Source organism: Aplidium turbinatum, chromosome 9 (genome assembly GCF_918807975.1).
Source record: "Aplidium turbinatum chromosome 9, kaAplTurb1.1, whole genome shotgun sequence".
NCBI classification, from domain to species: Eukaryota; Metazoa; Chordata; class Ascidiacea; order Aplousobranchia; family Polyclinidae; genus Aplidium; species Aplidium turbinatum.
In genome coordinates, this window is record NC_137480.1 from 7,084,074 (window position 1) to 7,102,252 (window position 18,179).

Genomic DNA, 18,179 nt, shown 5'->3' on the forward strand with positions numbered 1-18,179 from the left:
CTTAATGTTCGTATATCAGTTGGAGATTTTGGTTTCAGTGGGATGAGCTATTTAGAAGGAAACCTAATGAGTTTTATGAAGACCCCGTGGATGTTGCTATGATCCAGGAGGCCCAAGCTCACATGGGAGACTTTAAATTGAAGACAGCTCCTGATTACGTAGTTCCTGAACACCTCAGGATGGACACAGTGAAGAAGAGACACCAGATACTAACACTTCAGGGATTGGTGAGAAAATGTTTACTTCTATAGCGTGTACGTATTTTGCAGTAGGCGAGCACTTCTAACATGCGCAATTGTTTTTCTGCTTCAGGTCTCTGCAGAACACAGACTAATCATGGGTTCAAAATGCAGCACAACAGTCATGTGCATTATGCCGTCGTAGGGTTGGTATCATGGTGAAAGGTAAAGGGGGCCCAATACTTGGTTCAAGTGTTGGGTATGAGGAGATAAGATTCTCATTGTTCTAAGTCTTCTGTACTAAGGAAAGTAGGGTGGCCAGGTCCTTTCATTCGGCCGCCTTTACTTCAGCAACTACGCCCACCCAATTTATTACACCCTGGGTAGAGGTGAGCGGTGTTTTCAACAACCAGCTGAAGCCTGGAGTCGAACCAGGTTTGCATAATTGGAAAGCCAACGCCTTATCCGTTGCGCCATCCCACCGCTCATAGTATATCATGGTATATACTGTAAAATGATAAAATAATGCAACTTTTGTAACGTTAATGAGATAGGAGCTGATGTCTCTCAACATCTGCTCTTGTTCATCGATGTTATTGAGGATGAAAAGTTATACAAGGATCCTTCATATGGTTATAACCGAACTTCTCATTATTTTTATATTACTTTTCCAACGAATATTTATAGTCCAAAGTAATAGCTAGTTATCAGTGGAGACATTTTGCAAAATTTCCACTCATGACCCATTGTTGATTTGTAGTATGTTGGAACGTGGGCAATTACGATGGAAGAGAATGAGACAACTTTATTTCATTCATAAAATTTGTGTTGAAAACAGGACTCATATGTCTGGTTGGGTTTTTACTGTTACTTTCCTTCGTTAGGTTCATCAGGCGAAGTTAGATTTCAATGAGAAACTTATTTCTTTGAGAGATCAAAAATTCAAGATGATAGAAGAGTTGAATGAGAAGGTGAAAGTTTTGGAAATATTGCAAGAAAATATGGATGAAGAGGAGACGCTGTATCTTCCTTATATTCCGGAGCGTCATCTCGATGAAGAACCACATAGGTATAGTTTGCAGGAGGAGTTTTCAACTATTTACAATCCGTGGCTTACAAATAAACTCCAGAGATTCAAAATCAAGAAGTGCTCCTTTTGTACTGTGATGCCACAATTACGTTATGAAGTAACAAAGCACAAAGTATATACAAATGGCTCTTGGGCTTGGTTTCAGTTGCTTCATTTCCATAGCTTTTGTCATTGCCTTTTTACCCAAACCTTTGCGTTGATTATACAGTAACGCAGCTCTGTTACAAGCTTGGGGTGTTTTTTATTGCAACGACTATACCTAGTAACGTCACTACTTTCAAAAGCTGATCAGGTCAAATTAGTGTGTCAGCCACAACCCTTTACGTAATAAATCTTTTCTTCCTCGAAAAAAATGAAGATTTAATAAATGCCAGCAACAACCATGGTTACCCGCGACTCATATTAATTTATTGTAATGAATGAAAAGTTTCAATGGATGTAGAATGTGATCAAATAGTTACTAGCTCAATGAAATCACCTAAGTTTAGTGGAAATATTTTTTGTTTCGATTAGATTTTTCGCCATCATGAAAGACACTTGTAAATAGCCTTATTCAAATAGAAACAAGAGTATTGTTTCCCGGACAGCAAAAGCTGTCATTTTACGTCCAAGGTCTGCAGACGTTGAATAAATGTAAAAATAATGGATTTTGCAGTCTAGGTTGTTTGCAAACCTCCAGAAATCGTTTCTAGCACTAAGTGAAAGTAAAAGCAACAATAAACAAGTTGATTTTACTTTCTCTTTCATCAGATGAACGTTGCAACTAGTGCTAGAAACAATAATTGTCCTGATGAACACCCAAGCTTTTCAATATTCAACCTCCAGAAAGCTGCGCTATATTAACGTCACTTGCAACGTTGCAAACGACGTAAAATAACGTTAGTTATAAAACAACATTCACGTGTGTTTCCAACTGTCCAGGAAATATGAATATACAAAAGAAACTTTACTGACCTTTGAAAAGGAGGAAAGAGACAGAGAAAACCAGTCCAGGATGCAGAAAGGAGGTGGTCTATTTCAAGGGTTGATTCTTGAGGTTAGGTTGCCTTGTCAATATTCTTCAACTGATCATGCTTGATCAGTTGTAACTTTTTTATGAATTCCCTTCATCTTGTTCTGTCTTTTGTTGTTAATAATACTTCTGGGATGCTTTTCAGTCCTGTAATTTTCTTGATAGTGTCAGAACATTTCATTTTTGGTCATCTTTTAGTTGGCTTGCCTTGCATCATCCAATTTAACATTACATTTTGCAATGAGTTGATTCTTGCAATGTGTCAGATGAATCGTAATTGTCTTCCAGATAGCAACATACGTTGAATCAATGTAAAAAACTGATTTACTGTCTGAGCTGAGATCAAACTTGATAATTTAATTTTGTGAAAAGACGGCCTTATGATGACGTGAAAAATGAAGGCCGTAACGTAAACTGTACGTCATCATACAGTATTTTGCATCATCATATGGTACTTTATTATGAATTTGTTTTTTTGTTACTTCAATGCTGATATTCTACAGTTGCGCAGTTTCAGTCCAACTATATTGCTTAAAAATTAAACAAATTGTATAAAATAAACCATTGCTTTGAGCTAGTGGGATCACTGCACAAACTTCAAGTGTATATTTTTGTGCCTGACATGTACTGACCATGTTTCATTGATGTTGTAAAATATCGTATGCAGCCAAACGTTGCTGTGACAAAATCATCCGACAAGGGATTTCACAGGCAAAGACACAGCAGTGTTGTCCCCGCAGTGGAAGCGAAACTTCTGGAGGCGGTAAGTGGGCATTTGTTTGGGATTGCTTAGTATGATAACTGCTAACACTGTGCGCAAATCCATTGCACAGACAATTAAATCAACCATCGCTCATTCTAACTTGTTTACATTTTATAATATCTTCCAATTATTTCTTTTACGTGCATTTACGTTTACTTACTACGTGCATCTTTCACTACCTGACTGAGATGGGAAGATATCAAATTTCAACGCGTTGTCTTATGTACAATCATAATCACACTCCGCCCAGTTAGCTCAGTGCTCAGTGGTTCAGCGCCCGACTCGTGATCGCGCGGCGCCGGTTCGGCTCTCGGGGTGTGCGCTTGAGCAACGCATTTCAGGACTACTCTTCATTCAAGCTGCCATTCAGCGGCACTTAGTGGATGGAATAACTCCCAGGCAACAACATTTCAACGATCGGAAACTTCACTCTGTCAGTCTCGGTAACCGGCCTTTCGTCAAGAGCCTCTACAAGTATGCGAAACTACCAAGAATAACCTATCAAGGCTTTGTCAGTTCGAAGATAAAGGTCTAAAACCAAACCATCAATCCCAATGAATTAACTTTATAATTGTCATCGTTGTATCCGGCGGTTTAAGGTTTAAATTTAGTGGACGGTAAAGGCAAGTGGACAATGAGCTGTGAAGACAAGGGCCAATTTTTGTGTTCACCTCCAAACATACCAGCAATGATCCAAACAGCAAATTGGTCGTTTCTTTCATTGATTTAACGTCTGCACGCGTTGAATCAATGCAAAAATGACAGATTTTGCTGTCTGGGTCTATGCTCAACTTGCAAATCAGTCATTTTTGACATTGATGTAACGTTTGTTGACGACAAAGGACTTTTGCAAGCTGCCATCGCTCTTGCGTATCATCTTTTAAACGCAATTGGATATGTTGTTTTGTATTTATGTGTAGCCCCCAGTGCAGGAAGTAGTCCCGCCAACAGAATTGGAACTACAGATGAAACAGGTCGAAAGAATTCGAGGCAAACACGAAAGAGACCGACTGTTCCGCTTGATTGGCGACAGAATGACGCTGTTTGACGCTGAGTTACGTTTGTTACGTCACACCAAGCAAGAATTAGATGTTGATTTGAAGATGGCAAATTTGAGGTAAGTACAGTAGATGAGTAAGTTGCCGAGACCTTAATATTCAGACAGCGCTGGATGGCTGGGTAGTGAATGGATTCAACGCCATACATTCTTTGCTCGCAATGCTTGTAGCAGTTCACAGGTAGTTTCAGCGCGCTCACGATGATGCGCGGCTTTGTGAATTAAATTATTATTGTTTTAAATTCATTCTATCAGCACCTAGTGCCAAGCATGAACTGAACAAAGGTCATTGTCAGTTTGTTTAAGGCTTAACATTGCTACGAAAACAATGAAATGGCCCGACCTGGTGTCGAACACTCGTTTAGCGACTCAGTAGCTGGCTATAGCAAGTTGATCAATTGGCGAGAAAAGTGTTTCTTTTTAAGGGAAGTGACTTTGATAGAAGAATTGCTCCTCCTGAAAGAATACGAGAAGCGAGAGAATGCGTTGTCAGGACGAGTAACTAGCAAAAGAAACGAAATGGCAGAAATTAATGGAAAGGTTAAGTGCGCTCCAGACAGCAAAATCCGTCGTTTATACAATGTCTGCAAACGTTGAATCAATGTGAAAAAGGCGGATTTTGTTGTCTGGCTTAAGTGTAGTGTTCATTGATTTCACGTAAAAAAGATTTGCTTGAACGAGGTGTTGAGATACACAGAGCTTTTAAATCAGCACCAAAAACCCTTCAAATATGAAGTACCTGCTGTAGTTTTACTGTTTGGAGCGTTCTCACATCAGGACTGTGGTCAGGTGAAAAATATACCACTGTGACTTCTCGGTTTATAATTGGTCGACTCCAACTCCGTACACGCCAAAATCTCTCCGACTCCACAGCATTGCTTTCTAGACCACAAAATTATTTAGACCAACTCTACAAATCTTGGCTTGTTAACAAAGTCCTGTGCAATGAAAGTAGCGACAGTCAAACTTCAGGGACGCCAAGTGTGTGTATTTTATTGTATAGTGTGTACTGTGTATGTCCCCTTCTATGCCGCTGGTGTTTCACCGTCATTTCGCACCTCCAGGAAATGTTTTCTAAAAAACATTAATTCCCAAAGATTTTTATATCGTTGGTCTCGTGTAGTGCCACCCATACCATCAAGCCTATAATAAATCTATTCCGACTTTCCAATTTGCTATTAAAGTTTGGAATAAAACTTCGAAATTGATTTTGGGAAATGAGAATTTCTTAATTACATCTTTGTAAAATTTATCACGTAAAACGTACCATACGAGTCATGTACGTTTAATGTTTTTAAGGTGTTGTAAGGTGTTATGAAGGTCCAAAGAGAACTTCCCAACATTCGAAACGTTTGCTGGACATGAGTTTAGTATCTCCATTTTGGGTTCTTTATGTTTTTTTGCATGATTGACTTGACGTTCCAACGATTTTACTCTAAAACTCATATGCTTTTTTGTTATTTGAAAGAACGAAGCATGTTTTGGAAGCTGTTTACCGGACCTCCATTCTAACAATCAAAGCATTAAATCAACTCTAAAACAACTTTTGAGACTTCAAATTCATTTTCAGGCTGCTGAAATGCACGTAAAATTGGAGGCAAAACGACGAGACATTGATAAACTGATGGAGAAGGAGAAAACCTTGTATGCCGCATTCACTGCATCACTCGGGGACAATAACAAGTTCACTGATTTCCTCTACAAAGTCTTTAAGAAACGGATAAAGAGATCGAAAAAGAAAGTGGCTCTTGGTGATATATTGCTTAATTTCTTCTGTTCTTGTATTTTGACATGGAAAGTTTCGTCTTAGGTTGCAGTAGACACTTCGACGCACGCTTCTAAATGCTCGTTACCTTCTCGTGTCCATACGAAACTGCCAACAATTATTTTTTGAACTTTTCCAACCGTTCAGTTTTGTTTTATACATTTGAGAATTAAAGTGCAATATACTGCTTATCTGAACAAGTTTTTATGAGTTGGTTAAAATAATATTTTTTTCACTTTCGAAATCTTAAATTAACATGCAGAGCTTAGCAAGCAAATGAAGTTTTTTTGTTTAAGATTCAAGTTATGTTGGTCATCACGATACAACAACGCACCATGGCTACATTCATATTGTCTGATATTGTTCAAAATTAGTTTTTTTTTTAATCTTGTCGCTTAAAGCTCACGCTTTTCAAGGGAAGAGGATTCTTCTCCTTCGGTTTCTAACAAAAATTAACTTTTTTGTGCGACGCTTTTCGATGTTGAGCTGTTACTTTTGTCTTATGTTATCTTGTAGTTATTTTTGTTTATTTTGGTGTCCACTTTTAAGTCTGTCTTCTTGTCTGCCACTAGAGGGCCAAGATGAGAACAGCGAGCAATCTTCATCCGAGGAGTCGGATTGGTCTTCAGATGAAGACGAGGATGATTCCGTAGAAGGAGGATTTGATGACTCAATATGCCCGCCTGCGTGCGACTCGGTGAGTAACGATTACTAGGCCTACGCGAACACAACAACAGAACATTCAAATGCAGGGGCTTTCATTAATCCAGTACAAATACAGTACATTGTTTACAATGTTATCGAATACTGATCATCGAACCGTGATATCCATTTGCATGATTGCAAATTTCTAAAGCTGGAATTATTGGAAGTGAGAAAACATCACTCTTAACTGGTGATGACTATGACAGTGATGACTACCATGCGAATCTGCAAGGCCTGCTAATTCGTTGTGCTGGACATGTATTTGTTGAACAAAACTTGTTTCCGGCATCTTACTCAGAAAAAATAATTGGCGTTCTGAACAAACTCTCTCAAATGGGTGAAACTTTCTGCATGTGCACTAATTGATGACAGTGGAAGCTAGCATGACATTGGCACACAGAGACGTTGTTAAGAAAGCAGCAATTTGTCAAAGTTGCCATGAGAATGTTTGAAGTTCATTCCGTCACTCTACAGTACAACTACTTTGCTCCTCAACAGCGCTTCATTTTAAGTCTATGTATTGTTGTTGTTCATATCTCTACGAGAAGTTCCATTTCATAATTGCGAGTTTCAAAAAGCGACAGAAGACATGACATGTAACTTACTCTTTACACAGTAACGCACACAAACCGCATGGTTCAAGAGTTTCTCAGGGTTTGGAAATGTTGCAAGAAACTAATTGAAAATTTACGTTTTTGGGTTGAAAATTTAAAAAAAAAAAAGAAAATTGAAGATCCGGCTTCTACATATAGATATAAAAAAAACGAATAAAATCCGACCGGGTCTGTGGAAAAGCATTAAGATCCTGTTCCCGTACGCTTCTTCCACACACTCTAGCCTACATCAAAATCGTGATTAGAATGTTGTTCATAGCTCGAAGCTGCAGGTTTTAGTCTGATTCTCTTCAGGAGCTATCGTCAGCAGGTTTTTTTTAAGGTTTGGTTTGGGTGACCGCTAAGTAGTTTTAAGAGACCGCAAGTGTTTCATTTAAATACCAAAAAATAGCCATAACTATATACAATCAACGCAACATAAAATAAATTATTCGACAAGGCACAGCTTAAATGATTGTGACAGCGACCAAACAGCTTGCCCAACACGGCCGCCAAACAAGTTTGCTGCACAATCAAACAAAGTGTGCTTGTTGGCTTCTGCTTGTTATGTTTCCACATGTAAAAACCGATCATTATGCGCCATAAATCAGAAATAAACATTGACGAGTATCGAAGGTGTAATTCTTTTGTGAATAACTCTTTGATTCAGCTGTTAGCTGTACCTCCACTTATTCTTTTTTCCGGACGTGAACTATTGATCGTAGGCTATATTTGTATTATCGACAAGACATAGCGAGAAACAACCATTACTTTTCTACTGTAGTTGCAAGTCCAAATTTTGGGAAACCGCTTGAGAAATTTGGGGGACCGTTTCGGCCCCCAAAACACCTTAAAAAAACACTGATCGTCAGAATAAAATAATTCTAAGTGTGGTGAAGTGTTTATATTAGTAGAAGAAAACCAAAATGTAAATTTTCCTTATTAGAATAATTCAAATTAACGAAGGAGCCTTAAGGCATAAACGAATTCTTTTGGTTGCATAAGCCAGGATCGAGAGTTTTTATAAAGATTGCTGCTGCATGATGAATAGTTCCTGAAAGATAAGAAATCTGCAGCTTTGAGCTATGAGCGACATTCTCGCAGTTTTGAAGTTTTGTACTACCAATCAACTCTTCAGACTTTACTTCATACTTGCATTGTGGAATAAGCTGGCTTCAAGCCCAGTACTATTAGGCCGATGTCACTGGCTTCACCTTATCTTACAAGCACTTCACTGTAGTGTATATATATTTTTTACTTGTGTTTAAATTTCGTGTAAACTACGTTGATTAATATTGGTTTTCCAACAAGTCAATGATGCTTCCAACTTAATTTTTGCAGCACCTCTTTGATTCTGTCATCATCCTCCGGGAGAAGAGGTTAGATATAGAAGAAATCTTAGTGGAGGAGAAAAAAGTCGCGGAGACCATAAAAAAAGAAGCAGATTCTTGTACCAAGAAAGCAAAAGCCATGGATATTCAACTAAAAACTGCTCTTGTTGATCTTGAAGCTTTTCAAGTAACCAAAACTAACAACTTGGGTTTTGTCACCACGTGTTGCTCTATTCCTTTAGAAAAGCACTTAAGCTTCATAGAGTTGGGTCAATGAATCACAACCGGTAGTGATCGTTTTCCGAATAGCTCGAAAAAACGACTCCACTGCGTTCATTGAAGTTATTAAAGAACTAAGTGGAATGTTTGATAAAGTTAACTTACTAATCAGAGTGAAGCACATTGATGAGTTATGGCTGAACAACTTCACGACGTGTGACATACCAATTCAATATGCTCCTATTAACCATAAGTACTTCTTCAGGTAGAGAAACAGGGAAAGTTAAACGAACTAGATGTGGTCGTTCCATTACGGCTTCACCAAGTTGAGCCCGTCAGTGGTTTTATTCCAAATGATCTTTCACCTTGCCTCGTCTTCACGAACCCGTCGCTGGTAGCGCTACAAAGACGCATCAAGGAACTTCAGCAAGAAAAAAGCCAACAACGGAAGCATTACAAGTGAGGAACTGGTCATAAGTTGGTTGCATCTAAAACTACTAAAAAAAACTTTTGTTGCCCCGTATGGCATGGAAAAAATCACAATCGATGATAAACAATAATTGACAAAACTAATATTTTTCAAGAATTCTTTCAATTGAATCAAGCCGTAGGAACGATTAAAGTTAAGATCAAGTTTTCATATGACATCTTGTTATTTTCTGATTAAACTATTGCACAATCTTCCTCAATATGCTCCTGCTCCTCCAATGTGCTGCACTATCTTCCCTAACATGCTTCTGTTCCCCATAGAGATGCGAGATATCAACACGTCCGCCTCATCAAGAGCAGAAGGGTCATGAACGAAAAAATCAAACATTTGAACGAGGAATGTGAGAACATGATGATGCTGAAGGTGAAAGCTACATAGTACATAGGTTGTATGAGTGTATGTCCTCCCTTTCACAGCAGATGTTGCAAACAATCTTCTCTACCGGTTGTGATCCTTCGGAGAGCGGCTCTTTGTTGAGTAACTAAAACCAACCGCACAACAACGTTTGAAGATAAACTAAACTTGTAATCAGGTAGCAAACGTGTAGCCTTGTCGTTTATAACCTTTCAACGAGACTTTAAATAGTTAAGTCCATAACCTATGTTCACTAGGGTGTTCCAAAATTTCACCACTTTTAAATTTCAAAACGAGTACCTTTTTTTCTGATGGAGTTTTGGCCGCTGATTACGAATCTGGCATTATTTTTTCATTATGACGTCATCTTGAGGGTGCCCCACGCGATTTTTCGCGTTTTTTTCAATATCTTGAAAACTACTTGGGCTAGACGTATGGAATTTGTATCAAATGATGCAGAATATACGATTTCCTATCTCTACTTAAGAGTGTTTAAAGTCGTATCTGCTTCAGAAAAAAAGTTATTTGAGAAAAACACTTTTTTATTGTTTTTACATCCATTCCATATCTACAATCTTCGAGCTATATGACAATACATTGTGACGTCAATTCGGTAATTGGTAATAACAATGGTAATTGTTTGTAAATCAACAACGATAATTGTTTGCTGACAATACGGGTCTTAAGGGATAAAAACAATTTCCAATTTGAATTTAGTTGGTCAGTTTTAAATGCAGTATAAGCAGGGATATGGCATGGTTGAGATCTGTTGAGGTTAAGTCTCTGATAGTCTCGAAAAAGTTACTTGGAAATACATTACCAACGTGTAGAGAAGTTATAGAGCACTATCATTATATTCAGAAGCTTTTAATGGATACAGACACTAAATTTTTGAAGAAAACTCCAGGATTCAATGATATCAAAGATGTAGTTATGAATGACATAGTTCAACTGTGGAGAAGAGCCAGCTTGCCTGCTATCGAGTTGAGAAGTATCCATACAAAACTGAAGCAACTTATTCACAAGTTTGCTGTGGCAAGAAAACGTGCCAAGAAATTGAAACTTATTTCAATCAGCGATGGCTGGCTCGACCAGCTCTTTGATATAACCAAGTGCCGGTGTGAAATACCAGATATATTTCAAACGTATAAAGGTAAGCTGATTTGTAGTTGCAGTTTTGACCACAGAGTTCCAGAAAAAGAAATTATGTTTCTGAAAGATCAAAGGTCCGATAGAAGAATGATTTTATCTTCATCCAAAGATGCACTGTTTAATATACACAAGCTGCAGAGTGTAATCAAGCTCAAGCGACGCACCACGGCGGAAGATGATATTGAGAACCCCACATCCAGTAAATTAAGAGCTACAATAAACGGAGGCCTATCCAATTCTAAAGTTTTATTCAATTCGTTGAGACCGCGCCAGTTCGATTTAAATATAAATTCTAATGAGAGCAACGATGATGTTTTCGAAGCAGAGACGAGTGATAATGTTAGGGACACGTCAACCTATTTCGACCTGGATTACCAACCTGCTCCCAAGCATCTTGCAGGAGGAAAAGCTTACCTTAAAAAACGTTCATTTTCGATCAGTACCAGTGACTGTGTTAAAGCAGACCGTCGTTTAGTGTCGATTCGCCAACAATCCGATCTGCAGCGATCAACTGTTGGAGAAAAAAATATTTCTGCTTCGCCAACAACTGTACTTCGAAAGCGCGAGCAATGTCGACTGGAAGCTTTAAATCAATGTGAGGAAGAGCTGAAACATGCTAAAGCAATTCAATTATGCTATGATGGAAAAATCATAAACAAACTGGATAGGTACATCTTTTTGGGACAATTTGTGAATACAGGAGTCAAGTGTGAAAAAGTTATAGCTGTGAAAACTTTTTTGGAAGGAATTTCGGTAACTTCTCAGACCATTTTTAACTGTGTTACCGAGCAAATTTGTGAGGAAAGTTTGAGTAAAATATATTCAGTTATGTCAGATACTACTGCATTAAACACAGGGAAAAAATCTGGTGTAAATAAGCGCCTGGCCGATTTCTTCATGGAACGGCATGGCCGAGGCATCCACACATTGGAATGCTTAGTTCATGTTAATGAAATATATTTCACTCATGTCATCTCAAAAATCGAAGGGCAAAAGAAGGGACCTGGAGCAATGCAAGATGGAGCACTGATGAATCACTTTAGTGAAATCAAGAAGCCTGATTTGAGTCACATTGTTGACAGAGTTAAACTTAGCGTTCCTATCACAGGATTAGCTGCTCTGCATTTGAGAAAGAAAGCAGAATGGTTTTCTAGTCAGATAGAAAATGGCAGTAACGACCATTCGTTTAGGAACGATCACGTGTGTTTACTTGCTTTGGCTTGTTACCTTGTAATGGATGTTCCAGAAAACATGAGAAATCTTTTGGTTTACAAGCAAGAGCCGACATGCCATGCCCGATGGATTACAACAGCAAGCGGATATCTTCGTCTGTTGATTTTCAACGTCTGTAAACTGGATGGTAACCAAAAAAAAAACTTACTAGATTGGTATCTTACATAGTTTCAGTCTATCTACCTTCGTTTTTGCTTATTCACCTGATGCCTTCCGCTGCTGAAGGCCCGGGTATCATGATTGTGCAACGAAATTTTTTACTTGCGTACAGAGACCTCGATTCAGAACTTGCAGATGTCGCTTTGAAGTACTTTTACGACCATGCTCTGCAATGGTTGACACCAATAAACATCTCATTAAGCGTTTTCTCTGAAGTACCACCTTATTCCGTTGAAGCTGTAAAAGCAGTAGCGTTTCCGCAGTCAGTAGATGCCAGAAGTTTACTGCGAGATCGCAAAGCCGGACTTCGAAACTTTTTTACCGCAAAGAGCAAAACTGCTCCTTGTATGATGTGTTGCGATGTTCCGGAGACATTTTGGAAAAAAATTGAGAACAACAACAGAGCGACGGAAAGGATGATTGGGAAATTAAAAGGTGTCGTTAACAACAGGATTATCGATAACCCATCACAAGCAGGAAAGACAGATGCTCGCTTCCGTGCGTTTCTTTGTAATTAGCAGACGACCATCATGAACGTTGAAAATAATTTTAGTGTTATGTTAGCTTACAGTTTGTTGTTTTGGTTAAGATACAGCTGAGTGGGATATACTGTATGCTCTTTTATTCCTGATTATACTACTCGTGATTGTTTATGTCAGTGGAATTTTCTTAGCATGTGATTTTTCCTGGCCAATCTATCTAGGCTCTTTAGCTGCTAATATTTTTTTATAATATTGCGGTGTATTTTACTTAATATGGTACAGTATTGTATAATATTGACTTAGAACGACTACAGGTTATAAAATCAAATTTAAAAGTAGAGACGCTTTTTAAATTTGAACCCATCCTGCAAATGACGTCACAATTGTAATTGTCATACAGCTCGAAGATTATAGATATGGATATAAAAACAATAAAAAAGTGTTTTTCTCAAATAACTTTTTTTCTGAAGCAGATACGACTTTAAACACTCTTAAGTAGAGATAGGAAATTGTATATTCTGCATCATTTGATACAAATTCCATACGTCTAGCCCAAGTAGTTTTCGAGATATTGAAAAAACGCGAAAAATCGCGTGGGGCACCCTCAAGATGACGTCATAATGAAAAAATAATGCCAGATTCGTAATCAGCGGCCAAAAATCCATCAGAAAAAAAGGTACTCGTTTTGAAATTTAAAAGTGGTGAAATTTTGGAACACCCTAATGTTCACTGCAATCATGTTTAGCGTCGTTTTGTCTTGATAAGATATTCAATACCATTAGTGAAAATGACCAGAAACATCATTTACTTCATCCTGATCAACAACCTCTACCACCGGACTAAGCTGGTGCATTATTGTAAAGACAACAACTGCATGTACTTTCCTAGGGTTGGTGTTCAGCAAACTCTACAAAACGTCACAATCCTTTTGTGTACGTTTTATATACAAATGTTTCAGTTTTTTAGTACAACAACATAGTATATGTTAAGCGCAGATATGTGCGGTGCTAGCACTGGGATAAGAATATAAGACTACAAATAAAATAAGTCAGTTGACGTCAGCACTACAACAAGTGAATCGAAAAATAAATAACGTTGAAAACAGATTAAAAAGAAAACATCAATATCAATTTTGTGGCTATTCGATAATAATAAATAAATAAAAATACGACAAAGGGCCGTATACAAACGATTTAATAGCAGGCAGCGAGGTAGTAGTAATTTCATTGATTATTTTCTTTTCAGTTTGGGCGTGTTGTTGATTTGGATGAGTTGCACTCAGTGACTGTAAACAAAGCTATAGAAGAGCTCAAAGAGCGAGTGAGAATAAAGGAAGAGAAACACTCAACGGAACTCCAAAAGCGACAAGTGAGGATTTGATTCGTTTTACTCATGAATCGCTTTTGTAAAAAGTTCTTCTCCAATCTTTGTAGATCTGCTCTCCGAGTTGGATGATTTGAAGGAACGCGATGGATATATCACGAATCAAGATATGAAAACATGTTATTACAAGGTTTTTATCTTTGGCACAGAAACACATTGACCGCTTGAAGGGAAAATTCTGCGAAGTAATTCGAGCGAACACGAAGTTGTTGGAGCAGATGAACGTCTTCATCAAGGACAAAGCCAAGTTGGAGCAGGCCCTTGACCGGCGACAACGTGCCATGGTAAGGATCTGTTGCATCCCGGACCGTAAATCAACCGTTTTTGTTTTTTTTATCAAATCAGCCGTCTACAGACGTTGAATCGGTGTAAAAAACGATTGATTTGCTATATGGGATGTTCAAATCAATATTTTTGGCATCTGTGAGTGTGTAGGCCTAACTCCTTACCTTTTACTCTAACTTTCAGCTTTAACTAAATCCAAAATTTGGCAGTCCCAAAGTTAGCTTAATAAGCAGATATCATTGTGCTATCTGTTCTTGTCTTGGTCATTAAAGTTGTTAGTTCAGTTTTATAGGCAATTATCTCTAGTGAGTCTGCAGCTGGAAAACATGCTTCTGTTTTGAATTTGGGTCCATTTATATCAGGCCAGTTTAATTCTTGTATTGAACGCAATCTCTTCACTTTGTGCATCTATTATATCCATGAGTAACACCGAAAAAAAATTCTTGCATCAATGTCTCTTGAAACATGTTAAATGTTTTTATCTTCTTCGAATACGAAAAAAAAACTTACGTAGGCTATGTTTTTATCAGATACAAAAATAGCAAAAAGTTGTATAACATTTGTCTCTTCATTTTTATCGCTGGATCCTACATATTATGCTCTAACAGAATTTTTGCTTTTTCAATCCTGCACTTTCTTTGTCATAAATGTTTGAAACATTGGTTACTTTTCAAAGGAACTCAAAGATAATACATTGAAGAATAACGTGAAACTGCGTGAGCAGCAGAGGCTTGTGCAATTGGTTCATTTGCAATCTCAAGAAATACAAGTAACTTTGTTTCGATATTATAATAATAGCAATAATAATAATAGCACTTACACAGCGCAGCAGTATCACTTCTTTCATTGTCTGGTCGTTCTATTTTGAGCTTAGATTTTCAACAATCAAATCTACGAGACTCTTTGTAAAAGGAATTGGTAGCCCAACAGTAAACTCAACATGTCAAGAGTTGCCTCAATCAAATGTTATATTGGTTTATCCATTAATGTGGACTTGTGGAGTGCGATTTTTCGCGAGTGTTTTCATATAGGAGGCTTTCAGAGTTTATAACACCTTGAAAGCTATTTGCTGTTCGGCAATCGCAGTAGATTCAATTGAGCAAATTTAAGAATAAGGCTAAAAGTTTATAACATTTTTTTTTATTTGAGGCTCTCAAAGAGGAGATTGGATTGTTGTCTCAAAAAGGAGGTCACATACTTCCCCCAGCCCACCAAGTCGCACAGGCAGGCACAGCAACATGAAAACAGAAACGCATTTATACACGTTCTGTGCTCCAGAAGTGTTTATGCTATTTCAAAGACGGAGAGAGTTCAAAAACTAAATGCATCTGATGTCATTATTTTATACACTTTAGTTTGTTCAGCTTTATTGTCTCTTGTGAACACTGTGGCGAAGTCATATTTGTTGTATTTATTTTATGATTTTATCGAAATATAATCTGCTTACTTTACATCTACATTTTCTTTGTACAAGGTTTGGACCATGGTTCAAGAACTGACAAAAAGCATCAATTTAATTGGTTCCTTTAAGAAACTTTTAACAAGCTTTAATTTCACAGATTGAAATGTGAAAAAATAAAGAAGGCCTCGAAAATTAAGCCACGTTAGACCAAATAGAGAGCTGTCCTTAACGTGCGTTACAAAAGTACACACCTTGAGCATTGAACCAGGGTTGCTTCACCTTGCGGTTTCTTTGATCACAAAGTGAGACGCTTATACAACGGAACTGTGAGGTGCATGTTGAATTTTCATAAAAATAAATCTTTGTTTATTAATATAGCTGTACCAGGTCAGGGATCAAAAAAATAGCTAAAAGCGTATGATGCTTGAGGTATTTTCTTAAAAATGCTCTCAAAGAAGCAAGCGATGAAGAAGAAGAAACAAAGAGTCATTCCAACATTTATTGCGTCACTATATCCAGCTTACCTCCCTGTGGTATCAGATTTATATTACGTAGATGGGAAACCAACTTCCATGTCTGCCTTCTGGATCGTCTAAGTAGGTTGCCGAAGTCACGTGCCTGTGATGTGTGTAGGACCGATGCCGTTTGAAGTGTCGTTTAATTGGCCTTGTCACCATCAGAAGTGGGCAGTAGCGCGCTACTCTTTCGTAGAGTAGCGACAGTACATTTTTCCCAATGTAGCGGATAGTCGCTACATTTGCTTTAGACATCTTTCCGCCACACGCTGTTTTCCAATTGAGGTTTTTAATGAAAACACTGGAGTAAAATGATGCATAAAAATAGAATTTCACCTGGAGCTTGTTTTCCGCAACGACTTTGAAATGATAGAGTAAGCGATTGTTGCACTGAAACGTGATATCATTCATTTTCAAGGGGATAGGTCTGCTTGAATAGAGCTTTCTAGTGTCAGCTCAAGACAAAAGCAGCAACAAAGCGAGTTAGTCTTCATCGACTCGTAGCGGAGGGCCGCTCTTGTAGCATATCGTAGCGCGTGCCCACCTCTGGCACCACACAGCGGACAAGCATTAGCTATCGATGAAGCAAATAGTACACCAGTCTATCTCAGCAGTAAACACATTGAGCACTAGTTTCATGTTATAGGGTTGCTCAACTGGCGGTCCGAATCTGGACCTTCTGGGTGTAGCCTACTGTTGGTGGTGGACCTTGAGCTTCTGGAAGAATAACCTCATTGCCACGTTTCAGGACTTCTTTTAACAGATTTCTACTGTGAGGAAGCAATTTCACTGTGATCATTGTTGTTGCTCGAGGGCTTCGACTCCCAGACTTCCCAACACTTGCTCAGAAATCCAATTCGAGTTACATTTCACCTAAAAATTGGTTTGGTAGGCCTACAAATAGTTTAACTTTTGTGGTTGCCTGTGAAATAACTTATTCACTGGACCGCTAAAAATATTCAACTTGTCAAACTGAACTTTTAAATAATTACAGTAACTGCTCAAGTGCCACATATAGATAAATATAAAAACGTGAAATCTAACTTCACTCTAAAATTGCTCAAAATATTTTGAAAATGCCCATCAAACTTCACACGACTTTCTAGCGCTTCTATCTGCCATTTTATTGCTGCGAGAAACTCTTATCGGTACATCGAATTTCTCGAAGGGTAAATTCGTTTCACATTTGTATGGGGATCTCTGAACTGATTAGGTTTCTTTTTTTTCGGCCCTACTGGAGTTGATATATTGCGTCTGTAATTCACACCACATTGCAATAGAAATGGTCAAAGCAGGGGGATATTCTACTCGAAAAGTTTTGTGACTTATTTAACAACGTGATCGAAACCGAGAAAAGTGCCAGAACGATGAAAGAATGCTATAATTCAGTGGTTCTCAACCTTTTTGTCTTGGTGGTATCCTTTTGGTGCCTTTGAAGCGGTCGCGGACCCATAAAAATTCTATTTGAAATTTTGGTATATTGCGTCTCCTTGTGGAATCATATTATGTTACATAGGCTAAGTTTCGAAGCAACATAGCCTCCTTAGAAGAATTTGCTGAATTCGCAACGCACTTGACTATTGATGAGATGGACTTAAGTTATGAGCTATATGTTGACACACAGGATCAAACATCAGTAATTTATATGCTGATTTAATGTTTTTCTATAAATTTTATCAAAAGTTAATAGAATACTTGCGACCGTTACAAAGAATTTTTTCATTAGTAATCGATACTAATTCGTTATATTCGCAGTCATTGCAAAACTGTGAGTGGTTATACTGTAGACTGCTGACTAATTGTGAGTGGTGATAGAAATGCAAACGATAGTCAGGCAAGTACACAAACAAACCACAAACAATTTTAGATTTCATAATTTATCAATCATGCTGAAAACTCGAAAACTTTCGCAGACCCCCTGAAATCGCTTCACGGACCCCCAGTTGAGAACCACTGCTATAATTACTCTTCTCTTTAAAAAAGGAAACAAGAAAGACCTTGCAAACTATC

At 38.0% G+C, this 18,179-nt stretch overlaps 1 protein-coding gene across 1 annotated transcript in view; it reads left to right on the top strand.

Moving 5' to 3' along the window:
• LOC145777089 (cilia- and flagella-associated protein 44-like) overlaps window positions 1-15,699 on the top strand; it is a 38,720-nt gene extending 23,021 nt beyond the window's left edge. The window contains exons 23-37 of the mRNA XM_082588377.1: window positions 39-227; window positions 1,064-1,248; window positions 2,191-2,305; window positions 2,949-3,044; window positions 3,965-4,161; window positions 4,527-4,641; window positions 5,672-5,852; window positions 6,439-6,563; window positions 8,506-8,682; window positions 8,980-9,173; window positions 9,465-9,567; window positions 13,830-13,952; window positions 14,117-14,251; window positions 14,929-15,021; window positions 15,402-15,699. Coding sequence (XP_082444503.1) covers window positions 39-227; window positions 1,064-1,248; window positions 2,191-2,305; window positions 2,949-3,044; window positions 3,965-4,161; window positions 4,527-4,641; window positions 5,672-5,852; window positions 6,439-6,563; window positions 8,506-8,682; window positions 8,980-9,173; window positions 9,465-9,567; window positions 13,830-13,952; window positions 14,117-14,251; window positions 14,929-15,021; window positions 15,402-15,494 — 2,121 coding nt within the window. The 3' untranslated portion in view covers window positions 15,495-15,699. The remainder of the gene's footprint in view (window positions 1-38; window positions 228-1,063; window positions 1,249-2,190; window positions 2,306-2,948; window positions 3,045-3,964; window positions 4,162-4,526; window positions 4,642-5,671; window positions 5,853-6,438; window positions 6,564-8,505; window positions 8,683-8,979; window positions 9,174-9,464; window positions 9,568-13,829; window positions 13,953-14,116; window positions 14,252-14,928; window positions 15,022-15,401) is intronic.
• Window positions 15,700-18,179: the final 2,480 nt, after the last annotated feature.